Source organism: Oncorhynchus tshawytscha, linkage group LG12 (genome assembly GCF_018296145.1).
Source record: "Oncorhynchus tshawytscha isolate Ot180627B linkage group LG12, Otsh_v2.0, whole genome shotgun sequence".
Taxonomy (NCBI): domain Eukaryota; kingdom Metazoa; phylum Chordata; class Actinopteri; order Salmoniformes; family Salmonidae; genus Oncorhynchus; species Oncorhynchus tshawytscha.
In genome coordinates, this window is record NC_056440.1 from 47,595,233 (window position 1) to 47,610,863 (window position 15,631).

Consider the following 15,631-nt stretch of genomic DNA (forward strand, 5'->3'; position numbering starts at 1 on the left):
ATGTAATCTTCTGACCCACTAGAATAGTGATACAGTGAATTAATCTGTCTGTAATCATTTGTTGGAAAACTGACTTGTGTCATGCACAAAGTAGATGTCCTAACCGACTTGCCAAAACTAGTTTGTTAACAAGAAATTTGTGGAGTGGTTGAAAAATGAGTTTTAATGACTCCAACCTTAGTGTATTTAAACTTCCGACTTCAACTGTAGATACGTGTGTAGGTACAGTTTATGTAGAAAGTTTACATACACATACCAGCGACGGGTGGCATAATGTCAAATTTGTCATTGGAACCACTCTAAATGATTGGTCATATAAAAACCTTGTGACCCAGATGCATAATGAGTGCTCTAACTCCCCCCTGCAGTGGTCTGGAGCAATGAAGCTGTGATTCTGGGGAACCTCTTAAGTCGATGAACCACTGTAGTGATGAAAGGTTTCTGTTTCGAGTAGTCTGTGTGGATGTTGAGACTGACAGGAATGCCTCTGTCTGTCTATACTGTCCCAGGTTCTACCAGGCGGGTGTGGATGGTGTGGATGCAGACGGAGACCTGCTGGGCCTTTGTGGAGGTGAAGGTGGTAGGAGTTCTCTGGGGTGTCGGCGGCCCAGTCTGGACACCCTAGCCCTGGCTCTGTGTGACCCGGCCATGCAGGTAAAACGCAGCAGCGAGGTAGACAGCCTGCCCGAGAGCTCCCTAGACAGCGGCATGTCCACCCTGCGTGGCTCCAACAACGAATATGACTCTGAGCAGGAGGTGAAAGGGCACGAGGAGGAACAGAGGGTGGCAGGGAACACAGACAGCCTGGCGGGGGGCCACTCTGACAATGACGTAAGACACATAAACATACAGTAATACACATACACACACACTACACCATACACACACACAAGCACTACATACAAACACACACATAGACTATGCCGTAGTACACACATACATGTACGCACTATACGCACACACACAGACACATGCTTATTACACACACAGACACTCAAACACACACACACTTTACAGTAATGCACAACACACGCACACAAAAAGACATTATACACTCATCGTCATCCACTTGTACTACATACACTTATTGTTACTGATAACGCTCATTATGTATTGATGTTAATACGATAGTGTTAATGTGTCAGGTTGCAGAGATGCGGGATGAGATGGTGTTTGGATCAGACAGTGATTCTGTCCTGGACTGGAAACCTTTGGAGTCAGTCAGCCGGACCAGCTCTGGAGCGTCCACACGCAAAGCCCTCTCTGCCATCACCAATGAGGTACAGGACAGAGGGCAGTGGTGTGAGAAGAGAGGAGAGTGTAAATCCTGGATTGTTGAACTAAAATAAAAGCTCATTTTGGAGCTTTAAAACCATTTTAAAAAGAAACAGACACTTGGCGGAATTACTTGGTTAGCAGGCAGACGTTAGTAGAAAACACTTGAGCGTAAATGGTTGACTTAGTTCAGGAGAAACTGTTGATTGTTGACTGTGCATGACAAGTGAGTTAACATCATTCTAGTATTATGACATGGTCCGGTACAATACAGTCAAGGTGTGCCTTTAACCTCTTTCACTTTCTTTCTTTCTCTCTCGCTCCCTCTCGTGCTTTCTCTCTCTCTCCCTCTCGTGCTTTCTCTCGCTCCCTCTCGTGCTTTCTCTCACTCCCTGTCGTGCTCTCTCTCTCTCTCTCTCTCTCTCTCTCTCTCTCTCTCTCTCTCTCTCTCTCTCTCTCTCTCTCTCTCTCTCTCTCTCTCTCTCTCTCTCTCTCTCTCTCTCTCTCTCCCTCTCGTGCTTTCTCTCGCTCCCTCTCGTGCTTTCTCTCACTCCCTGTCGCTCTCTCTCTCTCTCTCTCTCTCTCTCTCTCTCTCTCTCTCTCTCTCTCTCTCTCTCTCTCTCTCTCTCTCTCTCTCTCTCTCTCTCTCTCTCTCTCTCTCTCTCTCTCTCTCTCTCTCTCCTCCCTCTCGTGCTTTCTCTCTCCCTCTCGTGCTCTCTCTCTCTCTCTCTCTCTCTCTCTCTCTCTCTCTCTCTCTCTCTCTCTCTATATAGGGTAAAGAGAAGGAGTCAGCTGACCTGGGCTATATGACATCAGAGAAGGCCTACAGGGTGGTGTTGGCTGGCGATGCAGCGGTGGGCAAGTCCAGCTTCCTGCTCCGCCTCTGCAAGAACGAGTTCCGAGGAAACACCAGCGCCACCCTGGGTGGGTGTGTCAGCGTACCTGTGTTAGCTCTCACCTGCTTACAGTATCATTCTATCCACACATTACTTTTGACTGTAAATGGTGAACAAGGAGTTTGTCTAGCTGGACCGCTCGGGCTCGGTTTCACACTACTTCCCCCAACACAGCTTGGCTTGTGAAGTCTCCAAAGGTTCTATTTTTTTATTTGAATTTTTTTATTTAACCTTTAATTTAACCATTGAGATTTAAAATGTATTTTTCTAGAGCGTCCTGGCCATGATAGGCAGCACCAAGTCATTACAAAAATGACAGACAAACAACATGAAAAACTACAAGTAATCTAGTAAAAACCATAGAATTCACAAGAGTATAACAAAATCAAAAACAGCTAATTAAAAACATTGACAGGTCAGGGTCTCAAGATCATTCATCAGTGATTTAAAAATACCAATCGGGACAAGTTCTTCCAGTTTAAAAGTATTTTGTAAGGTGTTCCAAGACGATGGCGCAGAGTACATAAAATCCCTTTTACCAAATTCAGTTCGGACATTTGGAACAGTTAGCAGGATAAAGTCCAGCGAACGAAGAGAATACTCACCACATTTCTGAACAATAAAAATGCCGAAATAAAAAGGTTGTAAACCCAAAATGGCTTTGTAAATAAAAGTATACCAGTGACTGAGCCTACGAGTGATAACCCTGGTATACAAAGTGCAGTGGTGCGTAGAGTTTTTGCAGTTTAAAAGAAATCTCAAAGCGCCATGGTAAAGGGTGTCAATTGATCTCAAACACTGAGCAGAAGCATTCATATATAGAATATCCCCATAGTCTAGTAAAGGCATAAATGTAGCTGATACTAGCCTCCTTCTGGCTTCAAAAGAAAAACAAAGTGGTTGAATATGCAATTTAAAAGAGAGACCGTCATCAATTAAAATTCCAAGATATTTATATGAGGTTACAACCTCAATCTCCTTGCCTTGACAGGTAGTAATAGGTGAAAGGTTCAGAGGTCTATTTCTTGCTTTAGAAAACACCATTAGTTTAGTTTTGTCAGTATTGAGGATAAGCTTCAATCTACACAAGGCATGTTGATCAGTATAAAAAGCAGTTTGCAAGTTCTGGAAAGCTTTTGTAAGAGACAAGGCACAACAGTAAATAACAGTATCATCAGCATAAAAATGAAGTTGTGCATTTTGGACATTTTTGTCTAAATCATTTATATAAATAGTGAATAAGAGAGGACCAAGTACAGAGCCTTGGAGCACACCATTAAAGACAGACAATTTAACAGACATAAGCCCATCAAATTGAGTGCACTGAGTTCTATCAGACAGATAGTTAGCAAACCATGCAACTGCATACTCTATCCCATGGTGCTAGTCAAGTATGCATGCCTAGTTGCCTGGGACAGATATAGAATGTATATTTAGATGGTAATGTGATTGTCTTTTGGAGTAGTGTGTTTGAACATCCTCTTGTGTTGATCCTCAGGGGTGGACTTTCAGATGAAGACTCTAGTAGTGGATGGAGAGCCCACCCTACTACAGTTGTGGGACACAGCAGGCCAGGAGAGGTGTGTGTGTGTGTGTGTGGGGGGGGGCACGTTTTACTATATTTGTGAGAACCAAAAGTCCTCACAAGAATAGTAAACCAACAAATAGCTAGTTTAGGGGTTAGGTTTAGTGTTAGGGTAGATTTAGGGTTAGAGTCAGGGTCAGGGGTTAGTGAGAGCTGTGTGTGTGTGTTTGCATGCATGCGTGTGTGTGTTAGTGAACATGTCTATTTCAGCCAATCTATGTAGTGGTGCTCTGTTAACCTCTATCCCTGTGTGTGTGTGTCCTAGGTTCCGCAGCATTGCGAAGTCGTACTTCAGACGAGCCGACGGGGTCCTCCTGCTGTATGATGTCACCTGTGAAAAGAGCTTTCTCAACGTGAGAGAATGGGTGGACATGATTGAGGTAGTAATAATTTATATAATACATTTTTGCAAACAATTGATATGATACTTTTCCAAGATGCTCAAAGCACTTCACATTTTTATTTTTTTATTTAACTAGGCAAGTCAGTTAAAAACAAATTCTTATTTACAATGACAGCCTACCGGGGAACAGGGGTTAACTGCCTTGGTCAGGGGCAGAACGACAGATTTTTACCTCGTCAGCTCGTGGATTCGATCCAGCAACCTTTCGGTTATTGGGCCAATGTTCTAACCACATATTAAGGTTCAAATTCACCCTATCCGCCACCAATGTGTAGCACACATCTGGGTGATGCCACGGGATGTAAACATTTTGGGAGGAGAATGACTGTGAGAAAGTCGGTTCGGGTGACTTTTAAAATGACATCCTACTCCAAAATGAATGAATATAAACATTTACAAGATATGGCAAATAGAAATCAAATTGGATGGACATCAGAAGTAGAGGAAGGCCAGGGTTAAAAACAAACCAAATATAACTATTGTAAAATAGATTGTGTCTGTAAAATGTGTATAGTATGTATAAGCTGGAAGTAGAAGCCTAAGTGTTATTGTTTAATAGTTTACTCCAATTAAGGGGGGTGATAGGGTTTGCGGGGAATAATAAAGGAAGGTAAAAACATTTTTTAAGTGTGTATGTATATGTATGTATTTTTATATATATGTACATGTGTGGGTATGTGTATGTGTATATATATATATATTTACCCCGAAAATAAATGGGGGATTGGAAACGATGCAGAAAATTACACCGAAGGAAGCAACAATCTATCCGCAATATTAAAGCTGATTCACCCTAAAAATTAAAAAGAAACATTTAAAATGTAATTTCCCCCTACAGAAATTAACCCAATATAACAATAGTCCATATTATCATTATTATCACCTGGTGTAGCCCACCTGATGCAGCATAGTGGCTATAAATAATTAGGCTGAGGATTGCCGATTTACCCGGGCTACCCGATTTACCCGATTTATTGGGCAAATCATTAACCAGATCACAAACTCTAAAGTCTAAACATTAGGCTATCATGTTGCTAGTTATAGCAACATCCCACTGGGCAAAAACTTGTTGAAGCAACGCTGTGTCCATTTCATTGCAGTGTTGAGTTGTGTGATAAGTGTGTGCATCCCAAATGGCACCCTGTAGTGCACTACTTTTGACCAGAGCCATATGGGCCCTGGTCAAAAGTAGTGCACAATAATGGGAATAGTTTTGAGTTTTGGATAGCAGTGTTGTTGTGTTTGTTGTCGGTGTTGTTGGCCTGTGTTTTAACCTGCTGTCCATCTGTGTCCAGGACGTGTCCCAGGATGACATTCCCATCATGCTAGTTGGAAATAAGTGTGACCTGAGGGAGCAAGCGCTACAGGACAGTGTCATCTGTGTCCCCACCAGCTTCGGAGAGAAGCTGGCCATGGTGAGACCACTCAACCCCAATTGTCTTACTTAAACCTTTACATTAGTTACGTTTACATTTGTCATTTAGCAGATTATTTTATCCAGAGGGATTTACAGTCACGTCTAGTTGTACCCTAGAATATAGCCTGGTCAGGTCAATGTATGGAACTTCGGCCTGATTTGAGAGTTGCGTTGTTTGTTTCCTTTCAGACATATAACGCCCTCTTCTGTGAGACCAGTGCTAAAGACGGATCTAATGTCATAGAGGCCGTGCTGCATCTGGCCAGGTAAGAAATACCGGATCCTAGACATCTCTGTTTTCTCTCTCTGCTAAGTGATTTACATGTAAATGTGTTGCTCCTTAGAGTACTCTCTGATCTGACTGAGTTGGATACTTTTAAATATTTTTTTCCTGGACCAAAATGTAGAACAACATGTAAAGTTTTGCTGGCCTCTAGTGTGCAAGAGTGTTCTGTACTCTAATTAAGCAATAAGGCACGAGGGGGTGTGGTATATGTCCAGTATACCACGGCTAAGGGCTGTTCTTACGTATGACGCAATGGAGTGCCTGGACACAGCCCTTAGCCATGGTATATTGGCCATATACCACAAACCCCCAAGGTGCCTTATTGATATTATAAACTGGTTACCAACGTAATTAGAGCAGTAAAATGTATGTTCTGTCATACCCATGGTATACGTTCTGATATACCACAGCTGTCAGCCAATCAGCATTCAGGGCTCGAACCACCCAGTTTATTATGCCCATAAGCAATAAGCACCTCGGGGGTTTGTAAGTTCTGAGTTGCGTCGTGCCTAACAACAGCCCTTAGCTGTGGTATATTGGCCTCTCGGGCCTTATTGCTTAATTATACTAATGCCAATACAGTGGAGGTATGCCTTTAACTCTTTCTATTTTATTCTTCTCTTTTGATCTCATTCTCATTCTCGTTCTCCTCATCCTCCTCGCCCCCCCCCTATCAGAGAGATGACCAAGCAGGTTCATGGGGATGAGAACCAGGAGTCTGTGACTAACCTCTACAGAAGTCCCAACAAGAAGATGCCCACTGTCACCTGCTGCACAGGATAAGAAACCACACAGGAACACTACTAGAGTAACCAAAACTCAGCACCAGAGCAACCACAGCAACAGAACACCACAATACAAGAATACTGTCAGCAAAGACAGAACAAGAGAAAAATGAGACTTCAGAAGAACAGAACACAGGAGAATCCAGTCAGAACACTTGAGTATCATAGCACTAGAATATCAAACAGCTGATTTTCTCGTATGAGATCAACTGTGCTTGTTTTAAACTGTGTGTGCATGCGTGCACGATTATGCAATTATATGTTTGCATGAGTACATGTGTGCTTGTGTTATGCATATGTATTTGGCTTTCGTATAGAGTCCTTTGACATCATTCACATCATGGTTAGTAGTGAAGTCTAATCTCTTATGCTGTTGATTGTCTTCTTATGAAGCCTCTGTGTTGAAGCCATGGTCATTTGTATTGCAGATAGCTATTGTATATATCAATGTACAGGTAGTGTCTGAAAAGTACCATGTACTGGCAAATTATATTCTCAACAAGTCACTAGAAAGCTTGGGATAGCAGCAATTTGATATTGACAGATATGATGAGGAGAGACAAATGCACGTGATAGGTGGTGAACAGGAGGGTGGGGAAATGTTATTTTTACAATGGAATAATGATCTTATTAGTAAGCTGTTTATTGCTAAGGGATAAGGCGGAGGGAGGACCTACAGTTTAGTAGATATAAATATAGAATTTCATTCTAGTTCTGTGATAGTAGACACAGTAGTGTCAGAAACATCCTCCATGTACAACATTTGTGATAAAGAGTAACAACTGCATGTCAAGGAAGGAGTGTCATGATTGTCAGTTGAATTCTGATTGTAGGAGCCAAGAGCAACATCTGGAGAGAATGATGTGATTGGATGACCGTGGGAGGAGCAAAATGTCAAATGTATGAATGTGGTGTGAATGAATGGGGCACATTTTATTTCTGTGTGTATATTGTAAAATATTGTTATCATTAATATATTATGTAATGTTAGACTTGCCATTTGGACCTCTCCTGGGTCACTAATGATGTCACTGTGAACCCACACCTGTCTGTCTGAGCCCACTGTGTGGTCATACTCAAAGCGCTTTACTATTAAAATGTAGCATGAACAAAACACAATGTGATATGACTTCCCTTATCCAGGCAGAGTCTGAACATAATATTTCATGCTGAATATATATACAGTATATTTCATGTTGAGGGCATGGAATATAAAATAAGTTATAATTTATCTGGAGTGTTATCTACTCTCTTGCTCAGTCACACACACGCATACACAAACACACACCCCAAATGTCCACAGAGTCCACTGACTGGGGAAAATAAATTAAACAATCAGATAACTTCTTAAATTTTATTTGTTAGGACAACCGTGTCACCCATATTCCCTGAGCATTTTTACGAGGAGCTGCAGCATGTGCCAGCATTTATTCAGGCCATTTGTGTCTGGAGGTCTGGCACAGAGCCCAGCCCCACCTCCCATTAGTTTACATTTTCATGAGCTTGATGAGGCGACCCTAGTCATTTGTCAAACAAAATGTGGGGTGGGGCAGGCAGGCAGGCAGGCAGGCATGGGATAATTAAATAATCACAAATGTGTAGCAGGCAAGGTTATTGTTTGGAATGGATTCATTAATTTGATGTGGGCGGAACAGAAGCGTGTCCTAAGTAGAAATCAACAGGGTATTTTTTATATTCACAGAGCTGAGTCCCACGATGTCACCGCTGGATGGGTTTCAGCCCTGGGTTTGACCCCTGGCACTTGTTTACATGTCCAATGATTTACAAGACACTGGTAATAACTTTATAACAACCTCTGTCTTGGATGGTGTTGTTCTCCCTGTGACGGAGTGCTTAGAGTGGGTTGAAGGAGGGTGATGATGGCCTTCACAATTCTGGATCTCTCACACTGAAGAGCTGTTATTATCAACCCCCCTTCAGCTATCAGCAGGGCTTCTGAAAAGATTGTCCTTGTATGAATCTCTAATACACATAACACTCAGCCATACCTTATAGAACAAGCACACACAAATTACAAACTCACATGTGCACGTACATACACCATTCACAGTCTGACAGGTAGTATTTAGGCTAATCACACGTCTTTAATGAACATTGTCTAGCACTACTACATCAACATAGGATCAAAACCCCTTAAACCTATACTATTACCATAAACACATCAGCAGTCCAACTAAATCAGAACATCCTGCCATCTGGAGAGGTCAGAGGTCGTTGGAGAGGCCATCGGACTGTGTGGAACTCTGGGGCAGCAGACTGTGTGGAACTCCACACCTCCAACTATTCTCCCCCAAGGCTGTCCTGCCTGGGGTATCAATCACATTATGACAATATCATCGTCATAGATTATTTAACCATGTCACAATCTGTGGGGCATACTGTTTTTAGACGTTTTTTAAAATCTATGATTAACTGGAGATACGCAAACGTAAACCTAGGCCTGGTTTGAGTTCATTTATCTCACATTATGACCTAGGTGAATAATAGTGAAAACTCTTTGTCCATCTGACATAACTCTTTGATGTCAAATGTCACATTATATTATATTTCATGTCATGTCTGGAGGGGTAAGAATGCCCAGCTGTACAGGTCACGGGATTCATATGAGTAATAACCCAGGGGAAGGCTCTGTACTGGTACAAATTATGTTTAATAATACTATATGTGACTCATAACCTGGATTCTGGCTCTTTATATAGCAACATTTTATTATCTGTTTTTTTTTACATTGGATAAAAGTAGACTCAGAGCTACAAAATGGTATATCATACACTGCATTTGAGGAAACAAATTAATTATGTTTTGAAAGTTGATAAACTCATGTAAACTCATTTTTGAGAAAACCGTCTTTCAATGTTTTCGTACTACTATTAGAGAGCCCTTCTTTGTCTACACCCATTCAGCATTGTTCACACCCTCTTAATAGGCTGACCACACCGCTCGCGTCACGTGCGTGAGCGTTGCAAAATATATTTAGAAATCTATGTTATTCAATTATTGCGCCAACGAGCGTATGCGTTGCCAAGGGCTAAAATAGAAGTCATACCTATTTCTGACGCAGATCGCGCTGCAAGTCCTGCCTCTCCCATCTCCTCATTGGTTTATAGAAGCAGGTACCCATGTGCCATCTCCTCATTGGTTATACCCACGTGGGTGATTGAAAGACGAACTGTTGCCGGTTGTTGTGGTAAAACTGAAAGTTTAGATGCCAATCACTGTATAAGTTAAATGATGAAAAGGCCTGGAAGGAAGAGGGATGACTAGAAACGATACGGTTGACCGTTTTTATGTGTGGACTAATTGTTGGAGTAGAGGTCCTTGTGCATTTCAGGTAGAAAACAACCTAATGTTTATATCCCAGGACAAATTTACAAGCAACATCAAGCTAGCTAAATAGGTCAAATTAGCTAGCAAGTGCAAGCTAACTAGCTAAATTGCCATAAATGTTTAATGCTTTTCAACCTGTCCCCAAATTAATGTAATTGGTTCAGAGTATGTTGTGATATTTTAACCTGCGTGTTGTGATCGCGTTTGGTGTGGGGGGACAAAAGATATATATGCAAGATGGCGCACGAGCGCAGCCGGTTTGGGTTCCGTGTTAGCCCCACCCATCTCTTTAAGGGTTGATCCGTGCGTTCTGTACTAACTAACTTCTGTTGTCACGTTCTGACCTTAGTTCCTTTGTTTTGTCTTTTGTTTTAGTATGGTCAGGGCGTGAGTTGGGTGGGTTGTCTATGTTAGTTTTTCTAGGATTTTCTATTTCTGTGTTTGGCCTGTTATGGTTCTCAATCAGAGGCAGCTGTCAATCGTTGTCCTTGATTGAGAACCATATTTAGGTAGCCTGTTTTCGATTGTGTTTTGTGGGTGGTTATTTTCAGTCTTTGTGTGTCTGCACCAGACAGAACTGTTTCGGTTGTTTCTTTGTTATTCAGTGTTTTCATGAAATAAATCATGAACACTTACCACGCTGCACCTTGGTCCTCACCTTCTTCCCAAGACAGCCATTACAGAACCACCCACCAAAAAGGACCAAGCAGCGTGGTGACGAGGAGGGGAGGATATATTAGACAGCAAGGGACCCTGGGCACAGGCTGGGGAATATCGTCGCCCCAAGGCAGAGCTGGAGGAAGCTAAAGCTGAGTGGCGGTGGTATGAGGAGGCAGCACGGCAGCGCGGTTCGAAGCCCTAGAGGCAGCCCCAAAAATGTATTGGGAGGAGGCACACGGGGAGTGTGGCTAAGTCAGGTAGGAGACCTGAGCCAACTCCCCATGCTTACTGTGGAGCGAGAGGGACCGGGCAGGCACCGTGTTATTTTGTTTGTTATTCAGTGTTCAGTTTTTTCATTAAATAAATCATGAACACTTACAACGCTGCACCTTGGTCCTCACCTTCTTCCCAAGACAGCCGTTACATCTGTACTAACTCCCAGACATCTAGCGAGAACAGCTCACTGCACATTATTCGCCCTAGCAGAGCTGATTAGGCTGTTATGTTATCCAGAGCGTTGGTGACTGCAACTGTGCTGTCAGATTGTCCATCCTCCATAAATTCAGTGTTTCGCATTCAGAGCGCACACTGGACACTGGCCAATAAGTAGGGTTGTTCCGAAAGCTCTAACCTCACAACGACAGTCAAGCACCCAAGCTAACTGGCTAACATTGGCTAGCTACTTCCAGACACATAATGAGAGAACACCCCACTCTGACCATTTTACTCCCCCTAGCAGAGATGGTTAGGCAGTTTTTATGTTCTCCATAGCGTTGGTGACTAACTGTGCTCATGGCAACAATTTAATTACGCTTTGTTACTGACATTTACTGACTCCAGATATATGCAACAGGTGTTGAGCGTTTAAAAATGAATCAGTTATGTGACCTGGCACATGAAGACGAGTATTTTGCTAAGAAATGTAGCTAGATAACTAGCTAGGTAAACAATGAATCCCAACGCATGACGTAAAGTTAGTTAGTGAGCCAGCCAGCTAACGTTAGCTAGCTAATGTTAGAGTCGCGTCAATTCGAATCTGGTATCAGGATAAATATGACAATGAGTCACAGATTGTATACTATGTATTTTTTATTAGCTAAGCAATAAGTGGTAAATGCAATTTTCGTATATACGGGCTCTCTGTCCCACCTCGCAGGGCAAACAGAGAACTGACTTGTTCTTGACAAATATACCCTGACAGAAATAGTTCCTGCTTCCCGAGCCGGCCTGTCAGAGTAGAGACTGGACGTGGTTTAAACTCACCCAGTCTGATTGTTGGCGCAGAGGTTGGTCCCAGCCCTCTAAGCGCTTCAGTTGATAGATGTAACTGTTGCTGTGAAGAATATCTATGCGCTCATGCTCGATACCGTTATCTCGCACCTGGCTCCTGTTATCTAACAAAAGACCGTTTGTTCTCGCAACACTACATTCTGAATGTGCCCCCCCAACTCATTGCACAGTTCCTGTCTTCATGTTATTCTGTATTTTTCCATCATGAGAAAGGCCCATGGCCCTGAAACTGTTAACAATGTTTCAAGTCAGCTATGTTGCAAAACACATACATACATCCACACAAGCCAACAGCAGATAATATTCAATCACATATATGGTAACGGGCTATAGTGCACAACACAGAATCCTCATACTAACAGTGCACTAACTTGAACTGAAAATACTTTGAGTGGAGTCTTTTAAAACATTTAGCTAGCTAGTTAAACAATGGACCATAACAACAACGTTTCTACCCTGCATGAATCTGCAGGTAGCTAACCAACCAGGTTCTATGGCTAGTCAAGCAAATGTGTCTGAGATACGAAGAATAAGATCATACACACAATTTTAGCTAGCAACCCAGCCTGCTAGGGTTGCCAACTGTCCCGTATTAGCTGGGATGTTCCTTATATTGGGCTAAATTGGTTGTCCCGTACGTCCCGTATATTCATCCAATCACAGTATAGCGTAAGTAATTTCTGTTTGTTGTTCGGTCGGTTTGGCATAACAAGGAAATATTGATAAACCTGCAAAAAAAAAAGACTGCAGCTACAACAAATAATGGAAAGCAAAAAAAGACGTGGGTTAAGGCTGTGAGTGGTGACTCGAGGAAAGCTTTTTGTACTTTATGCAGTCGGGAATTCTCAATTGGCCATGGAGGGAAGAATTACATAACTCAGCATGCATCCACAGACATGAACAAGAAGGCCACGCTAGCTAAAGCTGCTAGCAATATCGGTGCATTCTTCGTGACGTCTACTACGGAAAATGACAAAATCTCGGCAAGTGAAGCCTCGTATGTGTACCATACAGTTAAACACGGACTCAACTACAACGGCACCGACTGTCTTTTGTTAAGCTCAAATGTGCTTTATTTCATGACTCAAATGTTGTGAAGAAGATGCACTTGGGAAGAACAAAAGCTGAGATGATTGCAAGGAATGTTTTAGAATCAAATACTGTGCGGGATATTTTGGATGATCTGTCCCCGACCAAAGGTGAGCCCGAGTATTTCTCAGTTGCCAGTGATGCCTAAAACGAGGGAAATAGAAAAATGTTTCCAGTGTGCGTGAGATAATTCTCAAATCAAATCAAAGTTTATTTGTCACATACACATGGTTAGCAGATGTTAATGCAAGTGTAGCGAAATGCTTGTGCTTCTAGTTCCGACAATGCAGTAATAACCAACAAGTAATCTAACCTAACAATTCCACAACAACTACCTTATACACACAAGTGTAAAGGGATGAAGAATATGTCCATAAAAATATATGAATGAGTGATGGTACAGAACGGCATAGGCAAGATGCAGTAGATGGTATAGAGTACAGTGTATACATATCAGATGAGTAATGTAGGGTATGTAAACATAAAAGTGGCATTGTTTAAAGTGGCTAGTGATACATGTATTACATAAAGATGGCAAGATGCAGTAGATGGTATAGGGTACTGTCACGTCCTGACCTTAGTTCCTTTTTTATGTCTCTATTTTAGTTTGGTCAGGGCGTGAGTTGGGGTGGGCATTCTATGTTTTGTTCTGTGTTAGATTTCTATGTGTTTGGCCTGGTATGGTTCCCAATCAGACGCAGCTGTCAATGGTTGTCTCTGATTGAGAACCATACTTAGGCAGCCTGTTTTCCCACTATGGGTTGTGGGTAGTTGTTTTCTGTGTCTTCACCATACAGAACCTTTTCGACTTTCGTTGTTTCACGTTTGTTATTTTGTATTCAGTTTAAATAAATTTAACATGGACACGTACCACGCTGCATATTGGTCTGATCCTTCCTGTTCCTCAGATGAAGAAGATCGTTACAGGTACAGTATATACATATGAGATGAGTAATGTAGGGTATGTAAACATTATATTAAGTGGCATTGTTTAAAGTGGCTAGTGATACATTTTTACATGAATTTTTCCATTATTAAAGTGGCTAGAGATGAGTCAGTATGTTGGCAGCAGCCACTCAATGTTAGTAGTAGCTGTTTAACAGTCTGATGACCTTGAGATAGAAGCTGTTTTTCAGTCTCTTGGTTCCTGCTTTGATGCACCTGTACTGACCTCGCCTTCTGGATGATAGCGGGGTGAACAGGCAGTGGCTCGGGTGGTTGTTGTCCTTGATGATCTTTATGGCCTTCCTGTGACATCGGGTGGTGTAGGTGTCCTGGAGGGCAGGTAGTTTGCCCCCAGTGATACGTTGTGCAGACCTCACTACCCTCTAGAGAGCCTTGCGGTTGTGGGCGGAGCAGTTGCTGTACCAGGCGGTGATACAGCCCGACAGGATGCTCTCGATTGTGCATCTGTAAAAGTTTGTGTGCTTTTGGTGACAAGCCGAATTCCTTCAGCCTCCTGAGGTTGAAGAGGCGCTGCTGCGCCTTCTTCACCACACTGTCTGTGTGGGTGGACCAATTAGGTTTGTCTGTGATGTGTACGCTGAGGAACTTAACTTTACTACCCTCTCCACTACTGTCCCGTCGATGTGGATAGGGGGGTGCTCCCTCTGCTGTTTCCTGAAGTCCACGATCATCTGTTTTGTTGACGTTGAGTGTGAGGTTATTTTTCTGACACCACACTCCGGGGGCCCTCACCTCCTCCCTGTAGGCCGTCTCGTCGTTGTTGGTAATCAAGCCTACCACTGTAGTGTCGTCTGCAAACTTGATGATTGAGTTGGAGGCGTGCATGGCCACGCAGTCGTGGGTGAATGGGGAGTACAGGAGAGGGCTCAGAACGCACCCTTGTGGGGCCCCAGTGTTGAGGATCAGCAGGGTGGAGAGGATCAGAGGGGTGGAGATGGGTACTGGACTTCCTGCCCGTCAGGAAGTCCAGGACCCAGTTGCACAGGGCGGGTTCGAGACCCAGGGTCTCGAGCTTGATGATGAGTTTGGAGGGTACTATGGTGTTAAATGCTTAGCTGTAATCGATGAACAGCATTCTCACATGGGTATTCCTCTTGTCCAGATGGGTTAGGGCAGTGTGCAGTGTGGTTGCGATTGCGTCATCTGTGGACCTATTGGGGCGGTAAGCAAATTGGAGTCGGTCTAGGGTGTCAGGTAGGGTGGAGGTGATATGGTCCTTGACTAGTCTCTCAAAGCACTTCATGATGACGGAAGTGAGTGCTACGGGGTGGTAGTCGTTTAGCTCAGTTACCTTAGCTTTCTTGGGAACAGGAACAATGGTGGCCCTCTTGAAGCATGTGGGAACAGCAGACTGGGGTAAGGATTAATTGAATATGTCATTAAAAACACCAGCCAGCTGGTCTGCGCATGCTCTGAGGACGCGGCTAGGTATGCCGCCTGGGCCTGCAGTGAAGGAGAGTCCACAGGTTTTGGTAGCGGGCCGTGTCAGTGGCACTGTATTTTCCTCAAAGCGAGCAAAGAAGATGTTTAGTCTGTCTGGGAGCAAGACATCCTGCTCGGGGAGCTTGTTTTCTTTTTGTAAGCCGTGATTGACTGTAGACCATGCCATATACCTCTTATGTCTGAGCCGT

General features: G+C 43.1%; 1 protein-coding gene across 1 annotated transcript in view; it reads left to right on the top strand.

The window, feature by feature from the left end:
- LOC112264156 (ras and EF-hand domain-containing protein homolog) overlaps window positions 1-7,878 on the top strand; it is a 30,402-nt gene extending 22,524 nt beyond the window's left edge. The window contains exons 10-17 of the mRNA XM_042330722.1: window positions 510-831; window positions 1,146-1,280; window positions 2,049-2,199; window positions 3,670-3,751; window positions 4,022-4,136; window positions 5,455-5,574; window positions 5,766-5,842; window positions 6,540-7,878. Of these exons, the coding sequence (XP_042186656.1) occupies window positions 510-831; window positions 1,146-1,280; window positions 2,049-2,199; window positions 3,670-3,751; window positions 4,022-4,136; window positions 5,455-5,574; window positions 5,766-5,842; window positions 6,540-6,645 (1,108 nt within the window). The 3' untranslated portion in view covers window positions 6,646-7,878. The remainder of the gene's footprint in view (window positions 1-509; window positions 832-1,145; window positions 1,281-2,048; window positions 2,200-3,669; window positions 3,752-4,021; window positions 4,137-5,454; window positions 5,575-5,765; window positions 5,843-6,539) is intronic.
- Window positions 7,879-15,631: the final 7,753 nt, after the last annotated feature.